Below are 20,961 nucleotides of genomic sequence, written 5' to 3'. Positions count from 1 at the left end.
TTTGATGTGGCATCTTTGCAAAGCTTTTTTGAAAATCATGATTCACGATAATAAGTCTGCTTCTGCCAGCTTAGTAACTTAAAAAAGAATCAGCCGGAATGGAGAGATATCGGCCGGAATTTTACCGTCCCGCGCGTCATGGGAATTGGAGCGGGTGAGGAGCGAACCATGGAAAGGTCCGTTGACCTCAGCCAGGCTTTTACGGTTTCGGGATGAGCGAGGCCATAAAGTCCCGCCCACCTTCCTTTCCAGGGGGCATGCTGTGACTCCCCAGACCCCACTAAATCTATTTGACTGAATGTGTAAAGCATTCATTTGACAGATGTGAAGGCCAGGCAATTTGACAAGGAAAAGCAACATATATCAAAAATTAGATGTACAAAACTAAATTAATCCAGCTAAAATTGAACACATACTTCCTGTTGAAGAAAATCGTTAAAAATTTGCCAAATTAACTAAAATCAAACTCAAGCAAACGACCAAATGAATAATGAAATATATTCACTGCTGCATAGTCATGTTAATCAGCAAAGCCAAGTTAACAAAAGAGCAAAATTCCAACCTCCACAACTTAAAAGCACAATAATATCAGCTGAACGCTCCATGATATATACTGGTCAGAAATTTAATTCAAGGTCTTGGGCTTTTGTCAGAACCAGTAAAAACTATTCCAAGAAAGTCCCAAAGTTGCACAAATGCACTGGCTGGAAATGAAAAACTGAGAAAACCTCTTTCTCAATTTGTTTTATTGCTTAAAATCAATTTGAGGCAATATTAGCAATATATAAACAAAAAAAGTGTGGCTCAGGTATGGGAGATAACTAAAGCACTAAAAGCAATAAAAATCAAAATGATCCAAATTAGTAATTGAATTTAAAACCATTTACCCCCTGATTCTGCTCGTAAATCAAAATGTTTCACCCCTATACAACAAGTTTAATTGTTTGCAGTGGCCTTTCCTCTCAAAATCAACCACTGAACATATTAACAACAATGACCTCAAGGATGAGGCAACCATACAGATTCCTATTTAGTACTGAGACACATCACAACTGTGCACACCAATGGGACAAAGATACTCTGCATTTAACTTGTGCTCACTACATTTGTTGCAAACACTGAGCAAACAATAACAATAATAACAGCACCTTTAACAAAAAATAAAACATCCCAAGTCACTTCACAGAAACATTATGAAATGAAATATGACATCAAACCACATTAGGATATATTATGTTAGAACATAGAACATAGAACATTACAGCGCAGAACAGGCCCTTCGGCCCACGATGTTGCACCGACCAGTTAAAAAAAAACTGTGACCCTCCAACCTAAACCAATTTCTTTTCGTCCATGAACCTATCTACGGATCTCTTAAACGCCCCCAAACTAGGCGCATTTACTACTGATGCTGGCAGGGCATTCCAATCCCTCACCACCCTCTGGGTAAAGAACCTACCCCTGACATCGGTTCTATAACTACCCCCCCTCAATTTAAAGCCATGCCCCCTCGTGCTGGATTTCTCCATCAGAGGAAAAAGGCTATCACTATCCACCCTATCTAAACCTCTAATCATCTTATATGTTTCAATAAGATCCCCTCTTAGCCGCCGCCTTTCCAGCGAAAACAATCCCAAATCCCTCAGCCTCTCCTCATAGGATCTCCCCTCCATACCAGGCAACATCCTGGTAAACCTCCTCTGCACCCTCTCCAAAGCCTCCACATCCTTCCTGTAATGTGGGGACCAGAACTGCACACAGTACTCCAAGTGCGGCCGCACCAGAGTTGTGTACAGTTGCAACATAACGCTACGACTCCTAAATTCAATCCCCCTACCAATAAACGCCAAGACACCATATGCCTTCTTAACAACCTTATCTACTTGATTCCCAACTTTCAGGGATCTATGCACACATACACCTAGATCCCTCTGCTCCTCCACACTATTCAAAGTCCTCCCGTTAGCCCTATACTCAACACATCTGTTATTCCTACCAAAGTGAATTACCTCACACTTCTCCGCATTAAACTCCATCCGCCACCTCTCGGCCCAACTTTGCAACCTGTCTAAGTCTTCCTGCAAACTACGACACCCTTCCTCACTGTCTACCACACCACCGACTTTGGTGTCATCAGCAAATTTGCTAATCCACCCAACTATACCCTCATCCAGATCATTAATAAATATTACAAACAACAGTGGCCCCAAAACAGATCCCTGAGGTACACCACTTGTAACCGCACTCCATGATGAATATTTACTATCAACCACCACCCTCTGTTTCCTATCCGCTAGCCAATTCCTGATCCAATTTCCTAGATCACCCCCAATCCCATACATCTGCATTTTCTGCAGAAGCCTACCATGGTGAACCTTATCAAACGCCTTACTAAAATCCATATATACCACGTCCAAAAGCCCGGTCAAAGAGGTAAGTTTTAAGGAGTGACTTAAAGGAAAAAGAGGTAGAGAGGCAGAATGGTGTAGGAAGGAAATTCTAGATTTCAGGGCTTAGGGAGCCGATGAGACAGCCAGCAATGGTGGAGCAAATCAAATTCTTTTCGAGGGCAGAATCATAACAAGTATGCACAAATCGCACAAGTATCTTGGAGGGTTGTGAAGCTGGAGCAAATTGAAGATACAGAAGGATTTGAAAACGATTATGAAAATTTTAACATCAATAAATTGTTTCACCGGGAGCCAATGTAAATCAGTTAACATAGGGGAGATAGATGAAGGGGCTTTGATGTGAGTTAAGACGTGGACAGCAGCGTTTTGGATAACCTCAAATCCATGGAGGGTAGAATTTAGGAGACTAGCCAGGAGTGCCTTACAACAGTCAAATCTAGAGAAAGCAAAGGCATGAATGAAGATTTTGGCAGCAAATGAAATGGGGCGGGTAAAGTCAGATGATCTTACAGAGATGGAAATAGGAGACGTACAGATGGTGCAAGTATGATTTGCAAGCTCATTTTGGGGTCAAATATGACACCATGATTTTGAAGACACTGCTTTCTCTCGGATTGTTGCCAAGTTAATGGATGGAGTCAGTAGCTAGGGGAGAAAATTTGGACCCAAAACAATAGCTTCAGTCTTCCTAAATTAGAGGAAATTTCTGTTCATTCAGTATTGCATGTCAGATGAACAGTCTGACAATTTAGCAACAGTAAAGGAGTTGAGAGAATTAGTAGTGATTTTGAACTTGGTGGCATCAGTGTACATGTGAAAATTTGTGTTTTCAGATAATGTCATTGAGGGATAGCATGCAGATGAGAAGTAGCAGGGAGACACCAGAGGTAATGGAATAGGGGCAGGAAGAGAAGTTTTCATAATCGTTTTCAAATCCTTCTGTATCTTCAATTTGCTCCAGCTTCACAACCCTCCAAGATACTTGTGCGATTTGTGCATACTTGTTATGATTCTGCTAAAGTGATATTTTGGCTACGATTAAGTAGAGATAAGAATAGACCCAGGTAAGATCCCAGGCAGCTGGATGACAGTAAGAGGTATTGGAGAAGTATGGTGTGGTCAACTATGTCAAAGGCTCTAGACAGATCGAGAAAGACGTCAAGGAATAACTTATCTCTGGCACAGTCACACAGGATGTAATTTGTGACTTTGAATAGAACGGTTACGGTACAATGGCAGTGGAAACCTGATTGAAGGGGCTCAAACATGGAGTTCTGGGAAAGGTGGTAATGGATTTGGGAGATGACAACACGTTCAAGGATTTTGGAGAGGAAAGAGAGGTTGGAGATGAGCAGTAGATTGCAAGGATAGTGAGGGCAAGGGTTGTTCTTTAAAGGAGAGATGGACAACTCCTGAAGAGAGAGAACATTAACAATGTCAACTGACATGGTACCAGATGGGGAAGTTGAGTAGTCAGTAGCTTAATGGGAATAAGGTCGAGGGAGCTGGAGGTGGGTTTCACCCAAAACAGAATCAATCTTTATGAGCAACAAAAACAGAAAAAGCTGGAAAATCTCAACAGGTCTGACAGCATCTGTAGGGAGAGAATGGAACCCAATCTTTATTAGGCTTTCTTTCAGACATTGATAGACTTCGTAGAATTATAGAATCCTACAGCGCAGAAGGAGGCCATTTGGCCCCTCGAGTTTGCACCGATCAGAATCCCACCCAGACCCTATCCCCCCAACCCCATGCATTTACCCTAGCTAAACCCCCTGATGCTGAGGGGAAATTTAGCATGGCCAATCCCTCTAACCCGCACATCTTTGGACTGCGGGAGGAAACCAGAGCACCCGAAGGAAACCCACACAGTCACGGAGAGAACGTGCAAACTCCACACAGTGACGCAAACCGGGAATCGAACCCAGGTCCCTGGCGCTGTGAGGTAGCAGTACTAACCACTGTGCCACCGTGCTTTGCAATTTCATAAGTCCCAATATTTAACTCAGATTTTCAGACTGTACAATTATTCTTTTTATTTCCAGTGCAGAATATAATTATATTTTGAGCTTACTGCATTCCTTGAGTCACCTGATCATTTATCGCAATCTGAAATTACAATGCTTCACATCCTTTCCTTTACGTTAATCTTTCGTGACATTTATAGAAACTGACAAGCTAAGAAAAAAATGAATCACGGGGCTCTCCAGATCCTGTGCCACATATTCAGTAGAAGATCTCCAAACCCTCAGGAGAATTGAGACACTGTTTCAGTGGATTTTCCACCAAAATTGTAGGAAACAATTAGCAGTCCTGCAAAGGTTTAACTGCTTCGTGTGTTTATTATTGCTGTGACTTCCAGGTTGAAACATATTACTGGAGAGCATTACAAAACAGTGCCTTGTTTAAAGCTTGTATTCCCAATTTACTTTCTTCCCCAGGGTGGTTTTTAATGTGTGGGATATATTTGAATAAATGCCAGAAACCTTTAATATCACCAAATTGGCATGGTAAGGGAAGTGAGGAAAAAGCTTAATACCACATGTGAACCTTTTGATTACATGTATTACAGTCATCCCAGTACTGTGCCCAGAGCATTCCCAGTATTCCCTTTACATTCTTTGTTTAACCGGACTTTAGTCAGGTTTCTAATATTAACACAAACGTGTTTGGTTTCTTGGCTTTTTCCCCAACCCACCTACGGGAATATGTATCAAGTACTGGGTGAGTTTTAAAGATCTGTGATTAACGAGACACGCAAAGCACTTGAAAATATTAGAACCATTTATCGTGAGGCAACCACTTTAATCGAGACCATCCAAGGTCACCAGAATGTTGACCAAGATCCTGCACAAGCTGCTTAGGTAGACATAATAAAGACACCTAGATTTAGTACATCTCTACTTTCTTCAGAAGAGCTAGCTTAATCGTAATTTCTGACAATATAGTACAGAGACGACTCAGATTCTACTGAGATCTAGCTATCACCCACACTGTTGAGGGAGATGGCCATGCTTCAGTCACTCGATACGGATATTTTCTTCATCTCTGAGCTCCAAACGCAGGGTCCTCCTTTTGTAATGGTTGTTCTTCTTCTTTGAGCTCCAAGCTCAGGGTCCTCCTTTTATAACGGTGGTTCCTGGGTTGTATGTTTTTTTGCATGCTTCCTTCCCTTATCCAGAGTCAGTAAAGTGATGTACCACCACATGCCCCAACTTGCATCTGTCTGGTTTCTGCTCCGGGTTACAAGATGTCCTTAGTTGGCACTTTCCTGCTTTATTCATCTGTCTGCCTGTTAAAACATCGTCTGCCATTTCCTCCATTCAATGCCAACACCAATCACAACTTCCCCTCCCCTTTCGCCATAGGACCACTCCATCTGGGAAACCCTGGTACATTCCTCAATCCTCACCAACACGCACTCCCCTTCCCGTGGCACCTTTCCATGCAAGCACAGGAGGTGCTTTTACCTTTTACCTCCTCCCTCATCATTCTAAGTCCTGAACACTAATTCAGGTGAAAGTGAGATTTACATGTACTTATTTCGATTTAGTGTATCATATTCACTGCTCATAATGCAGCCTGTTATATACTGGGGAGACTAAATGCAGATAGGAAACTGCTTTGCGTAACACCTCCATACAGTCCGAAAGCATGGCCCTGAGTTTTCAGTCCTCTGCCATTTCAATTGTTCGCCTTGCAATCCCACTAATTTCTCTGTTCCAATGAAAATCAATTTAAATTCAAGTGACAACACTTTCATCAAAAACTTCTGACCTCATCCGCAGCTGAGATTCTCTGGTGCCGCTGCAGTGAATTGAGCTTCAGCTGAGCGCTAAGTTCTCCATTCTCGTTGGCAGCGGAGCAGCTATGGATGAGATCACCCCTCTTTTTTTTTTCAATAAGGCACCTCACAGCCTTCCATGCTCAACATTGAGGTCAACAATTTCAGACCATAATCTCTGCCCCATTTTGTTTCCTTTCTTTTTGTACATTTTGGTTTCAGTCTAGTTTTTTTCTGCGTTGCTTTGAGAGAACAGTTAGTCATACCCAATTTTAGCAAGTTTTTGGCCACACAACTGTCGACTAAAATAGTATATTCCCCAGAAACCCATCTCATTCACCAAGTCTACCAGCCAGAGATATGAGATGAGGCTGGTAAATACAACTCTATGATTTATTAAATTATCTGAAAAGCATTTTCAAAAGTAATTTATTTGTGAAGAGCTCTGTCTGACCTGTTAGATATTCAAATAGGTTAATCTTTCATGGTCCATATTTGAAAAAAAATGCATCTCACAATTTTTATCTCTTAACTTTCTCCTGATTTATGAGGTGATTGCGTTGACATTACTGGATTAAGAATCTGCCCTGCAGAATTTATGGAGTGGCAAAATGTAGCTCCACCCAGGTACAAAGATCAAGGCTGTTTCCTCCAAAAGTCTCACAAAAATATTTGGACAATGATTTGTTTCTCTTTTATTGATTCTTTAAACCTTTTGTCTTATAAATATTTGCACAAATTCCAGCTGTAACTTGCTGCTTTGGTTGAATTGTTTTATTTTTAATTAATTTGATTAGCCTAATACTGAACAAAATTGTCTGCCAAGTAGATATTCACTGCCTTTTACAATAGACAGTGCAATGTGATAATTTTAAATAGAATTAGTTTATTTGCAATTTTATTTGTTTTAGTTACACTGGCATGAAGAATTACACAGGAGAATGTTGACAAATAAATTACACAACAGGAAGCATTATTTTGTAGACAAGAAAGGCCTTGTTTTGGATTCCAAGTCTGTGCTATGAAGGCATCGTCTATCGAAAGACAGAGAACCTTGGAGCACGAGAAATTGGTCCTCGGCAAGATCCATATATTTGATAACACTGGTGGCATCTATCCTCACCCATTCCTGCCACCCCCATCCCCGACCAAAATAGACTGAGCAGAGCAGAAGAGAAGGAACATTGATTAAAATTTAACTAATACCTTATTGAATAATTAATTTCTTGCAGTTAATATGACAATCCTGTGCCACAGTATACAGCTGGCTTGGAGACTGGAATTTTTCTCTGTAACCAATGCTCAAGATTGCCTTTCAGATAGCTCGCTGTATGTTCCATCTAGGTCTCAATAAAATTCTTGCTGCTGCAGAGATCTCTGATCTGCAAAGTCTTTCTTCCTGGCATCGCACTTCTGTGTCAACATTTCCCCATTATAAATTCATCTATCCCCCTCTGTCATCGAATTAATGTTATTACATTTTTTGACTAATATTTTTCCTCAGTGAATAAATAACATGTCCAAATAAAACGGCTTAACAAAAAGAAATTAAATTGCCTATTTCACGATGTGATGACACTTATCCAAGTTTCATTTTGTACCTTTTAATATTTTCATTAAAGTTTTCAATAAAGGCCTCAGTGATTCTTAAAGTTCTAAGTGACAGATGTCAAAGTGTTAATCTTTGCAATGCAATGAACTTTTTTGGTTACAGAAGTTTAATTTTTAAAGCAAATTGTTTGTTACTCTCGACAGTGGCTGCACGTGCATTTCACACAGTTGTCAATTTGTGCAGGTCTCTTCACGATATGCGTGTGCATTGTCATTAGCTGTTCATCTGGGTGATATTTCTTCTCTGGAGAGTGTCACCCCCCCCTCCCATGACATTTGTTGCCATGGTAACTGTTGTTGTTCCAGTTCCATTGTTGGGGATCAGTGGGAGTATTGGTCATTCTGCACTTCGTACAGAAGTAATCCAGTTTAAAGGCTAATGTCATGTTGCACCCAAACTACTCGCACAAGAGCAAAAAAGCCACTGAAGCCTGAAGTAGTGACAGGCGTGAGTAAAAACAATCAAGGTGAAATGGCAGAAAGCCAAATTTCATTTTGTCAAGACTGCCAAACCATTGCCAGAACAGAGCACTGGAGAGCCTGTGAGAATACAAACAATATTCTCAACAGGAGTCAGCCCATGTGGCAATTTGAAACATGCGTAGAACATGCGGAGATCCCATCTCCCTGACCAGACACTTGCAGTGAAGGGTCAATTTCTCTAGCTGTTCGTATATACCTATGGCTGCACCAATATATTTGCTTGACTGTACGCAATGGACGCAATTGGAGTGACAGCTGTTCTACGCATGTCTCAATAGACATGTTGAGGCCAGCTTTCTTGAATGCAGAATTGAAGAGATCGAGAGTGGCTTGAAAATCTGATATGGAGTGGACAACAAGATGCAGCCATCTACACTATAAACTATATACCATGTATGTCAATAGTGGCCAGTTTAGTTTTGGCACATAGTCAACTGAAGTTAAAGAGATTTTCCACTGAAGCGGTATTTAATACTGACACCCGATACCAATTATCTTTGATTAGGTGGTTAGCTGTTGTCAGGTAGATTGTAAATAGTGTGGGGTCTATCACACAGTCTTATTTGACCCTGGTCCAGATTTTGAATGGGATTGTCTTCGATCTCCCGTGCAAGACAGCAGCACTTAGATAATCATGAAGCAATTATCTAGATTGTGATGAAATTTCTTGGAATCCAAATCTCAGGAGCACAATCTACACAGTCTCAAAATTTACTGAGTCAAATGCTTTGGTCAGGTCACTGAATTCAATAAAGAGTTGCTGATGTAGTTCCGAGCATTTTTCTTGGGTTTGTCTCACAAGAAGGCCCAGTTCAGATGTTCCGCTGGAAGGTTTAAAACCACACTGTTTCCTTGGGAGAATTTCCTCAGCCACAGGAAAAAGGCAATTCTGGAGAACATGTGTCAGGATTGTCCCTGCAATGGGCAAGAGGAAAATACTTCAATAGTTTCCATAGCATGATGTACCTCCCTTCTTAAAGATAGTTACAACTGTCGCATTTCTGAAGTCTGATATCAAGTGGGGAGTGTGGGGAGTTATTTTTTCTTCCAAATCCATAGAATAAAGGCATGGTGTCTTGGTTTAAGCAAAAGCACACCAGCTTTGAAGACCTTAGGGATAAAGGGGGAGGTGGCTAGATGGGTGGAGAACTGGCTTGGTCACAGAAGACAGAGGGTGGTAGTGGAAGGGTCTTCTTCCGGCTGGAGGCCTGTGACTACTGGTGTTCCGCAGGGCTCTGTATTGGGACCTCTGCTGTTTGTGATTTATATAAACGATCTGGAAGAAGGTGTAACTGGGGTGATCAGTAAGTTTGCGGACGACACAAAATTGGCAGAACTTGCAGATAGTGAGGAGCATTGTCAGAGGCTACAGAAAGATATAGATAGGCTGGAAATTTGGGCAAAGAAATGGCAGATGGAGTTCAATCCTGATAAATACGAAGTGATGCATTTTGGTAGAAATAATGTAGGGAGGAGCTATACGATAAATGGCAGAACCATAAAGGATGTAGATACGCAGAGGGACCTGGGTGTGCAAGTCCACAGATCCTTGAAGGTGACGTCACAGGTGGAGAAGGTGGTGAAGAAGGCATATGGCAAGCTTGCCTTTATAGGACGGGGCATAGAGTATAAAAGTTGGGGTCTGATGTTGCAGATGTATAGAACGTTGGTTCGGCCGCATTTGGAATACTGCGTCCAGTTCTGGTCGCCACACTACCAGAAGGACGTGGAGGCTTTGGAGAGAGTACAGAGGAGGTTTACCAGGATGTTGCCTGGTATGGAGGGGCTTAGTTATGAGGAGAGATTGGGTAAACTGAGGTTGTTCTCCCTGGAAAGACGGAGGATGAGGGAAGACTTAATAGAGATGTATAAAATTATGAAAGGCATAGATAGGGTGAACGGTGGTGACGTTCACGAGGGGTCATAGGTTCAAGGTAAAGGGGGGGAGGTTTAACACAGATATCAGAAGGACATATTTCACACAGAGGGTCGTGGGGGCCTGGAATGCACTGCCAGGCAAGGTGGTGGAGGCGGACACACTGGGAACGTTTAAGGCTTATCTAGATAGCCATATGAACGGAGTGGGAATGGAGGGATACAAAAGAATGGTCTAGTTTGGACCAGGGAGCGGCAGGGGCTTGGAGGGCCGAAAGGCCTGTTCCTGTGCTGCATTGTTCTTTGTTCTTAGCTGGAACATCATTGGGCTGCAGATCATATAAATAAAGCGCTAATGAAAGGATAGCAATAATGATGGGAGATTTTGATTCTCCACTACTCTTCTTCTTCTTGTTTTCTCTGTCTGAAAACAGGTCCAGTTCACTGCACCATGAGTGGAGCAAGGAGGCAGGTCCTGAATTCAACCCAGCCAGAATGGAAATCAAATCTTGTGCTGTTGGCATTCATCTAATGCACACCGGCCAAAGAGTCAATACCCACAGCTTCATGCTTTAGCCTGGAGTTATGGATAGTACTGATAGAGGCTCCATTTCTTTCCATCACATGGCTGACGAGAAATCTCTTGCCATCATACCATCTGCCACTGGTGTATGTTGAAAGGAGTTAGAAGCTGATCCTTTACCTGTCTGGCCACATGATAAATGCACCTTCATTGGCCTTCAAATCCGTGTGAAACTTCAACTCACAGCTTCTGGTTCAGAAGCAGACACTACACGATGTGCCACGAGACCTTCTTATCCACAAATATGGCAAACAAATAAGGGGAAGTTACAAGAGATGGGAACCACCCCACCACCCACAAACCCTGTAAGCACTTTGCTCAATTTCTTAGATCAAATTGATAAGCGATGTATATTTATATGAGCATTCAATGAATAAGCCATCGCCAATTTGCCAGGCATGTCATTACCTTTCCATCATAGAGATTTGAAACATGGGCCATGATTCTCCCATCCGCGCCCGCCATTTTTCTGGCGGGTCCAGCCGGGAGATGTGTGTCTGGGCCTTGAACGAGGATTTGCGCATGCGCGGGAAACACATGCTTATCTCCCAGAGCCGGCGAGCAGTCGCCGGCCAGACCACGCTAGAAACCGGCGGGAAGACAGGTAAGTAATTTAAATATTTTATAAATGTATTTTAAATATGTAGATAAGTTAATTATCGGGGAGCTAGCGGGAGACCCCGCCAGAATGAAGGGGGGGCAATCGGGGCACCCCAGGTGGTCAGGCGGTGAGGGGGGGGGGGTGCCCCCTGGGCATGGGAACCCTGGCAGTGCCAGCCTGTGCCCCTGGCACTGCCCATGCCCAGGGGGCTCCTTGGCAATGCCTATCAGGCATCGGGCAGTGCCAAGGGGGCGGCGCCTATTGTGGGCAGGGCCTAGGTGTGATTGGTGAGGGTGGGGGTCCCGCTGCCACTCTGCATGGGGATCCGTCTGGGATGGAGGGAGAGCAGCGATTGGGGCGGGCTGGGGGGTGTGGTCTGCCGGGGAGGCGGGGGGGGCGTCTCCAGGGGGAGGTCTGACCCCTGGGGGGGGGGGGGGGGGGGGGGGTCAGCAGGGAGGGTGGGGGGAGGTCTGCCGGGGTGAGGGGGGGTGGGGGGATCACCATTGCTGGGGGGTGGAGCCTGGGCATCAGGGTGCTCTGGGACGGGGGACGGACGGACGGGGGTCAAGGCTGGCCCGGGAATTGCTGTGGGGGCCGCGATCGAGCCGTGGGGAGGTGCTGGAGGGGTAGCACTGCGGGGATCCCGGGCGGCCAGTGATCGAGCTGGCCAACAAATGGGGGTTTTTGACAGTTTGGGGCCGCTGCGCATGCGCAGAGTTCCAGAACTGTCAGACTCCGGTGTGAATAGGCCCCGCCCCCTGGGTTTTTAATGAGATTCACGACTGGGACCTCTTCAGTGCACAGAGTGCAGAGATTCAGGTGAGAAGCTGAACTGTCAGAACTATCGCGATCTGGAACAGTTTCCCTGCCAATTCAGCACTTTTGGGAGAATCGCCCCAATGGATTCTAACAAGTTTAAAGTAGCACACCATTTCAAAAAGGCTCAATTTACAGTAGTTAAAAAAGACAAAGCAGCGAGAGATTAATGCAATTTTAAAAATTAAGTATTTTTTAAAATAAAAGTTAAAAGGAAAAAACAGCCTGATATCAATTAAAATATAGAAGAGGGATTCTCAACGGGTAAGGGAAAGCTTCAGAAAGAGAGGCTATTTTGGCAAATGACACTTAGGACTTATAAAGAACTTCTCACTTCTTGGATTACAAGTAATTGCAAAGGCACAGCAGGATTTAATCGATATTTTTAAATTGAGAAAGTTAGAACTGCCCTTTGCCTCGCAAACTAATCCCAGATTAGTTGTTTGCAGATCAAATCATAAAGGATTTGTTTGTGTACAAATAAAATGGAAGAAAAGTAGCAAGGTCACATTTAATTTATTTCACACCACTCAAAGAGATGACCCTCGTCTTGTATAATGCCCTGGCAGGTATTTTGCGTAGATCTCTTTGAAACTGTAGGAATACCCCCCAGCAAAGGTCTGGCAAATATTTATCTTTTATTCAAGAACCTAGGAAGCAGCAAGTCTAACCTCTGTGTTGGTAAATAAAGAAACATCACAAGATGCTATAAACAAGCATTTAAAATGAGTTGGAATTAGAGGTGTTACTTAAAACTATTTCAAAATGCACAAGTCACGCTTGATAAATCTGATCCAGTTTTTCTTTGAAGAGACCAACAGTACATTGAGAAGGCCTGGTAGACAGTAATGACTTAAATGTTGAAATGGTTTTTGTTAAACTGCTTCATCCCAGGTTGCACTGGAAGATGAGATCATATGTGTGCAGTGAAATAGATTTAAAATTTGTTTACAGGACCATAACAAAAAGTGGTTTTTGAATTGGCTCAATCATTGGATGCTCAGCATTTGATATGATGTGGAGATGCCGGCGTTAGACTGGGGTAAGCACAGTAAGAAGTCTCACAACACCAGGTTAAAGTCCAACAGGTTTATTTGGTAGCAAATACCATAAGCTTTCGGAGCGCTGCCATCTGACGAAGGGGCAGCGCTCCGAAAGCTTATGGTATTTGCTACCAAATAAACCTGTTGGACTTTAACCTGGTGTTGTGAGACTTCTTACAGCATTTGATACCCAGCCATCCAATGGGAGTTTAGGGGTAAACTATAAATAAATTTACAGATGACACCAAATAGCACACCATATCTATCAAATGGATCATAAATGTATTAAATCAGCTCAGAGTAGTGGGCCCAAAACTACCCAACATAGCATAGCATGTTGGGTAGAAGATACATTGATAATTACACAGATATGAATTGTTGTAACAAGTAGATTCAATTTAAGAACATAGGAACATAAGAAATAGGAGCAGGAGTAGGCCATCTAGCCCCTCGAGCCTGCCCCGCTATTCAATAAGATCATGGCTGATCTGAAGTGGATCAGTTCCACTTACCCGCCTGATCCCCATAACCCTTAATTCCCTTACCGATCAGGAATCCATCTATCCGTGATTTAAACATATTCAACGAGGTAGCCTCCACCACTTCAGTGGGCAGAGAATTCCAGAGATTCACCACCCTCTGAAAGAAGAAGTTCCTCCTCAACTCTGTCCTAAACTGACGCCCCTTTATTTTGAGGCTGTGCCCTCTAGTTCTAGTTTCCTTTCTAAGTGGAAAGAATCTCTCCACCTCTACCCTATCCAGCCTCTTCATTATCTTATAGGTCTCTATAAGATCCCCCCTCAGCCTTCTAAATTCCAACGAGTACAAACCCAATCTGCTCAGTCTCTCCTCATAATCAACACCCCTAATCTCCGGTATCAACCTGGTGAACCTTCTCTGCACTCCCTCCAAGGCCAATATATCCTTCTGCAAATAAGGGGACCAATACTGCACACAGTATTCCAGCTGCGGCCTCACCAATGCCCTGTACAGATGCAGCAAGACATCTCTGCTTTTATATTCTATCCCCCTTGCGATATAGGCCAACATCCCATTTGCCTTCTTGATCACCTGTTGCACCTGCAGACTGTGTTTTTGCGTCTCATGCACAAGGACTCCCAGGTCCCTTTGCACAGTAGCATGTTGCAATTTGTTTCCATTTAGATAATAATCCAATTTGCTATTATTTCCTCCAAAGTGAATAACCTCGCATTTGTCAACGTTATACTCCATCTGCCAGATCCTCGCCCACTCACTCAGCCTGTCCAAATCTCTCTGCAGACCTTCTACGCCCTCCACACGATTCACTTTTCCACTTATCTTTGTGTCGTCTGCAAACTTTGTTACCCTACACTCAATCCCCTCCTCCAGATCGTCTGGAGACAAGTGAGGGGAAGGAGAATTTGGGTATGATCACTGTTCATTCAGGCTGAAGTGACCAAGCCCAAAGCAAACAAACAAACATAAAAATCAGAAATATAGAAAATAGGAGCAGAGTAGGTCATTAGGCCCTTCGAGCTTCCTCTGCCATTCAATATCATAGAATCCCTACAGTGCAGAAGGAGGCCATTCGACCCATCAAGTCTGCACCAACAACAATCCCACCGAGGCCCTATCCCCTTAATCCCACGTATTTACCCTGCTAATCCCGCTGACACTAAGGGGCAATTTAGCATGTCCAATTAACCTAACCCGCACATTTTTGGACTATGAGAGGAAACTGGAGCACCTGGAGGAAACCCACGCAGACATGTGGAGAACATTCAAACGCCACACAGTGACCCAAGGCGAAAATTGAACCCGGGTCCCCGGCGCTGTGAAGCAGCAGTGCTAACCACTGTGCCACCATGATCATAGCTGATTCTCTATCTCAATGCCATACTCCTGTACTCTCCCCATATCTGTTGATGCCTTGAGAGTCTAGAAATCTCTGTATTTGCTTCTTAAATATATTCAGTGACTTGGCCTCCACAGCCTTCTGTGGTAGAGAATTCCACAAGTTCACCACTCTCTGAGTGAAGAAATTTCTCCTCATCTCAGTACTGAATAGCCGGTCTGTAATCTGAGAATGTGAGCAGGAGCAGATCTCAAATCTCCTTTGCCTGCTCCACCATTCAACATCATAGCTGATCTTCTACTGCAAGTTCACTTTCGCACCTGCCCCTCTTATCCCTTGATTCTCTTAAAGATCAAAAGGTATGAGTTTAATGCAAGTATATACAGTGTTTGAGGTGATGGGGTCAGGAGGTAGAACCCACGAGAAGCCAAAGGAATTAGATAGTGAAATTGGATGTCTGCAAGTTTTACCTTTCAAGAAAAATTATTGACGGGTGTACCAGGATATCAGAAATGATAATTAACATAATTTCCTTACAATCGGTTATAAATTCAGGTTAACCGCAGATACCTTCTTCAGTTGGCTGACATCGGGCTCACTGTTTGAGTACCTCACTTTGATGGGAGTTGCCAAAAAAGTTAACATTTTAAAATGCTTAAAGATTTTAAGCAACAACCACTTATCAAACATTTCAATGTTCTAGTTTTGAATGTGCGTTACCATGAAAATTTTTTGACTTTTCTTAATTACTCCCTGCCCCACATGACTATACATTATTCAAAGTCAATGCTTCAAGTTGTCCTGACAATCTAGTGACTAAGTGTAACATTAAACCATCCACAGTATCTCAAGATAGATTTCAGCTTAATCAGTACCTAGTTAGTTGATCTCAACTGGGGCAAAAGTTGGAAACTACAAGTGTCTTCAGCTACTCATGGTTATGGAGAGGATAAACCAGTCAGGGCTGTTACTCTGGGCTGCCAGCAAATAATTCCTACTGAAATGTATTTGTTTGTGAACACAGGAATGTTGGCAGCCAATTTACTGTACTGCAATCCAACAGGTTTCTGGCATGCTTCTGTGAAGGAGAAAATTATAGAAAAGAGGCAATAACGTGAACAAACAGCTGTTTTAAACAGTGAGCAGTTTCTGGTGTGTCACTGTTCAAGCAGAAATAATACCAATTGTGCTGGAATACAGCAATTCCCTGAACCTACTGTAATACAAGGGTTAAAACCCTCTGACACTTGTTTTTAAAGTCTGCACTGTTCTAAATACACAGCTAAAACAAAATAATTCTTCTTTAAAGGTGGATGTGTACAAATTATACAATTGCCTCATTATTTAAAAGTTTGCCCTCAAAAATAAACAGTTTCAATAACGGATATAAATGGCTTCCTTTTTGGGCAAATGTTTATCATTCAGAAATAACTGCATTTCCCAAAGTAGAAAGGAAATGAAATAAGAAATTGTTTGTGTCTTTTGTTATTAAAGGGCAGTTTCAAACCAGGTGAATTTCACTAAGAATGCCTGGGAATGTTAAAATGCAGCAATACCTCAAAAATTCAGAATGAATTAAAGTCCTTCAGCAGCACATGAATCTCAATGTTCAAAGAGCTCAATAAAAGTTATGTTCAACTGTATCAACATGAGCTCTCTCCCTGCACACCAGTGTCCTGTGTGTCCCCGTTATCACAGTAAGAAGTTTAACAACACCAGGTTAAAGTCCAACAGGTTTATTTGGTAGCAAAAGTATTCGCATTCCAACCATTATTCATGTAAATTGAGTTTGTGTCTTTATATGCTCTGTTTGTGAACAGAATTCCCTCTCACCTGAAGAAGGGGCTTAGAGCTCCGAAAGCTTGTGTGGCTTTTGCTACCAAATAAACCTGTTGGACTTTAACCAGGTGTTGTTAAACTTCTTACTGTGTTTACCCCAGTCCAACGCCGGCATCTCCACATCATGTCCCCGTTATCACATGACGGGACAGGGAGGAAATTCATGACGCTATCAGCATGATAACAGATCAATAAAATACGGAAAGTGAACTTTTAAGTATTATTTTTCCTGCAGAAAACAGCAGCTCCATTAGATTAGGCGTTTCACCATTACAGGTCGTTGAAGTCGATTTAAGATTTTAAAGACATCCAACATATTTTAAGTCTACTTCGATGAGATTTACACGATGGTGTGTAAATAAAAGGCCATATTTTTGGATACGAACCTTTTGATACAGTCAAATGAAAAGGTTTATGAAAAGCCCACTCAATAGATCAGATAGTCCCCTTCTCCCTGCAAGACGGCGTCCTGTCCTGTGAGCAGACCCGAATTGCTGACAGGTGTCAGGACCGCAGCTCCGGAGCCGCCGCTCGCGGGACCAGCGTTCCACTGCTCGCGGGGACGGCGTTCCACCGCCACCGCTCGCGGGACAGCGTTCCACCGCACCTGGGGCAGCGTTCACTGCTCGCGGGGGACGGCGTTCCACCGCCACCGCTCGCGGGGACAGCGTTTCCAGGGAAACAGACAAAGCACAACTGGACCAGAACCAAGAGCGCTCCGGTAACCTTGACACAGGTTAACCAGCCATTCACAAGGCTATTAATTGTTTACAAGATTTATTCGACCCCTTCCCCCTCCCTTGTCTTCAGAGTGCGCAGTTGCATTATTTACTTAGTCGACCGCAAATATTTCGCAGCGAAGCCCAGGTATTGCACAATGAAGTTTTAGAAATATCAACATACCCTGCCGGCGGTCTAGAAGCTGTTGCGATCCTCGTCCTATCCATGGTTCCAATCTCCTTTTACTGTACTATTTTCCTTTTTGTTTCGTCCAGATTCAACCTCGATCTAGGTCACAGCCAAGTGCCTTGTACTAAAACACTATTCGAACTAAACGATGAGACTTTCAAAAAAATCACTTTTTCAACTTCATTGAAGTATTTCTGCACGAAAATGCGGATAACCACAACCAACAGGTAGAAAAGTGCAGATTCATACAGTTGACAGGCACTTCTCTCTCCCTTTCTCGTACAAATACGCACGACTGTCTGCAAAATTAGCCCAGTGAATAAGCAGTGAACTATGCACACTCACCGCACATCAGTCACTGCCCAAACCCTGCTCCAAATACAGGCACTTACACTGGTAACAATTTCACACAGCCAGTTCTTCTCACTTTCTCTTTCCTTTGATCCGCTCTCTCAAGGTCGTTCTTATTTAATGAATGAAAATAAAGCGTTTTTATTTTTGAATGCGCACTTCTCTCTCTCCCATCGTCTCCGAACCCTTGAATAAAATTAACCGCCTTCCTCAGGGCTCTCCTGTCAATCACCGCTTTGTCCGCCCCAGGTTGTCGGCTGTGGGGTTGAAGTTGTGTTCCACTCAGGCAGTTGCAGTTACCACTCCACATTCACATTGCTTTCCTTTTATCATAGTTTTATTGGAATACATTGATTGCACTGTATGGAATGCAGAAAGACACGAAGTTTTAAAATTACTTTCTTTGATTTTATGCAAAGTACGTCTCTGACCAGTGTTCGTGTTTATTTACGACATAAGTGCTTTTCAATTCATACTGATTTTTTTTAAGAATCGCATCCATGTGTAGATATCTCTCAAGAAAAGTAGTCATGGCATTAAGTATCAACATTTTATTCACAAATTAGTAGATACACAAAACAAAAGTTGAGTAGCTGCTGCTGAGATGTTATTCTACAATGTGAGTGGAGAGATGCTCTCTCCACTCACATTGTACCTTTAAGACTTGATTATCTGTAAAGACTGCATTCCAATCATTATTCTGTAAATTGAGTTTGTGTCTCTGTATGCTCTGTTTGTGAGCATTTCTCCACTCCACCTGACGAAGGGGCAGCGCTCCGAAAGCTAATGGCATTTGCTACCAAATAAACCTGTTGGACTTTAACCTGGCGTTGTTAAACTTCTTGCTGAGATGTCTACCAGTCTTCAACCAAACCTAGACACCAGAGAGCCACATGTGAAATACGTAATCTCCAGCTCCACAACCCTAGATATCTACACTCTACTACAAACCTCTTGAGTGCCCCAGATTTTAATTGCTCCACCACTGTTAGCCATGTACCATTCATTGCCTTGGTCCTAAACTCTGGAATATCCTCCCTACACCTCTCTGCTTCTCTATCCCCTTTTGAAACACTCCCTAAAACCTACTTCTTTCAACAAGCTGTTATATTGTTCTCTCTCATGGAACAGTCCCTCAAAGCAAGAAGGCCACTTGCCACGGACTTGGCATGAGCTTGTGTGCGGAGAATTTTAATGTGGGGATGCTGTCCCACATGGTTCTGGTTGACCAGGAAACTCTACCACCTAACATAGGTTTATCGGAAGATTTATAGGTTAACAATCAACCTGCTTGACCAAACCACAAATGCATCTTCCATGGCCACCAAGTCGAGAGGTGGAACTCGAACTTGGAGTAACCTTAACGATCTAATCTATATCCCTTTGCAGACCACTATATACTCCTCAAACTTGCTTTACCACCTATTTTTGTGTTGTCAGCATATTTGGCAACAATACAGTTGGTCCCTTCAATCATGACTGCTGATTGTAAATAGTTGAGTCCCAGCACCGATCCCTGTGGCACTCCAAATGAGCCATGCATCCCGATTCTTTATTTCATGCCAGTTAGATAGTTCTATATTTATGTTTAAGTTTATTTATTAGTGTCACAAGGAAGCTTACATGAACACTGCAATGAAGTTACTATGAAAATACCCTAGTCGCCATACTACGGCGTCTGTTCAGGTACACTGAGGGAGAATTTAGCATGGCCAATGCACCTAGCCAACATGTCTTTCAGACTGTGGGAGGAAACCAGAGGACCCAGAGGAAAGCATACACAGGGAGAATGTGCAGACTCCACACAGACAGTGACCCAAGCCAGGAATCGAACCCGGGTCCCTGGCACTGTGATGCAGCAGTGCCAGCTGTGCCACCATGCCACCCATATCCATGCTAATATATCACCACCTACACCATATGCTCTTATCTTGTGCAGTAACCTTTTACATGGCACTTTATCAATGTCTTTTGGAAATCCAAACACACTACACCTACTGATTCCCCTTTATTACACCCTGTTTGTGACATCCTCAAAGAACTTTAATAAATTTGCAAAACATAATTTCCCTTTCATAAAACTATGTAGACCCTGTCTGATTGTATTATGATATTCAAAATGTCCTGCCACTATACTACCTCTTTAATAATGGATTTCCCAATTCCAGACATTAGGCTAACTAATCTATAGTTTTGAGCTTTCTGTCTCTCTCCTTTCTTGAACAGAGGTATTACATTTGCAGTTTTCCAATTCGGTAGAAGGGAATTTTGGAAAATTACAACCTATGCATCCAGTACCTCTACAGTCACTTCTTTTAAAATCCTTGGAAGCAGGCCATCAGGTCCAAGGTAGGAACATAGGACTTTGGAGCAGGAGTAAGCCATTTGCCCTTTCAAGCCTGCTCTGCCATTCAATATGATCTAGGCCAGTGATGGGTAATGTAGGCTAGTGAATGAGCCACATGAGTGGCATTCCTTCATCTTAGTGAGCCACAAGATTGAAATCAGGCTTGTTCATTAATCAGGACCCCATGAATAAGATTAAATACATGCTAAATATTTCATAATGAGTTATAAAAAATGCTTCATCATTTATATATTAATAGAACTATCAACTTCAAATGGTAAAAACAAATTAAATATTTACACTTTCAAAGCAGAGGGGGTGCACAGCTCTCACAGTCAATGTGTGCAATCAGCATCCACCTCATTCCACTTGCCCTTGTTTTACATGTGTATCACTTCAATTATACTGATAGGACATTTGCTATGTGGATGAAAATCAGCAGAATGATAACCCTGTGCTTGGGCAATTGTC

At 42.8% G+C, this 20,961-nt stretch overlaps 2 protein-coding genes across 6 annotated transcripts in view; one reads left to right on the top strand and one right to left on the bottom strand.

Moving 5' to 3' along the window:
• Positions 1–18,318, bottom strand: part of cobl (cordon-bleu WH2 repeat protein) — a 345,820-nt gene extending 327,502 nt beyond the window's left edge. For 2 of the 5 annotated variants that reach the window (XM_078236727.1, XM_078236736.1), the window contains exon 1: positions 17,787–17,925. In XM_078236727.1, the coding sequence (XP_078092853.1) occupies positions 17,787–17,830 (44 nt within the window). In that variant the 5' untranslated portion in view covers positions 17,831–17,925. Of the gene's footprint in view, positions 1–17,269; positions 17,408–17,786; positions 17,926–18,137 lie in introns of those variants that run through there. The other 3 variants (XM_078236757.1, XM_078236746.1, XM_078236778.1) reach the window with 3 other exon arrangements.
• hus1 (HUS1 checkpoint clamp component) overlaps positions 17,898–20,961 on the top strand; it is a 47,971-nt gene continuing 44,907 nt past the window's right edge. The window contains exon 1 of the mRNA XM_078236808.1: positions 17,898–18,019. The gene's annotated coding sequence lies outside the window, so the exon portion shown is untranslated. The remainder of the gene's footprint in view (positions 18,020–20,961) is intronic.

This window comes from Mustelus asterias, chromosome 2 (assembly GCF_964213995.1).
Source record: "Mustelus asterias chromosome 2, sMusAst1.hap1.1, whole genome shotgun sequence".
Lineage (NCBI taxonomy): Eukaryota > Metazoa > Chordata > Chondrichthyes > Carcharhiniformes > Triakidae > Mustelus > Mustelus asterias.
Note: the sequence above shows the minus strand (reverse complement) of the source record. Positions and strands in the feature narration are given on the sequence as shown.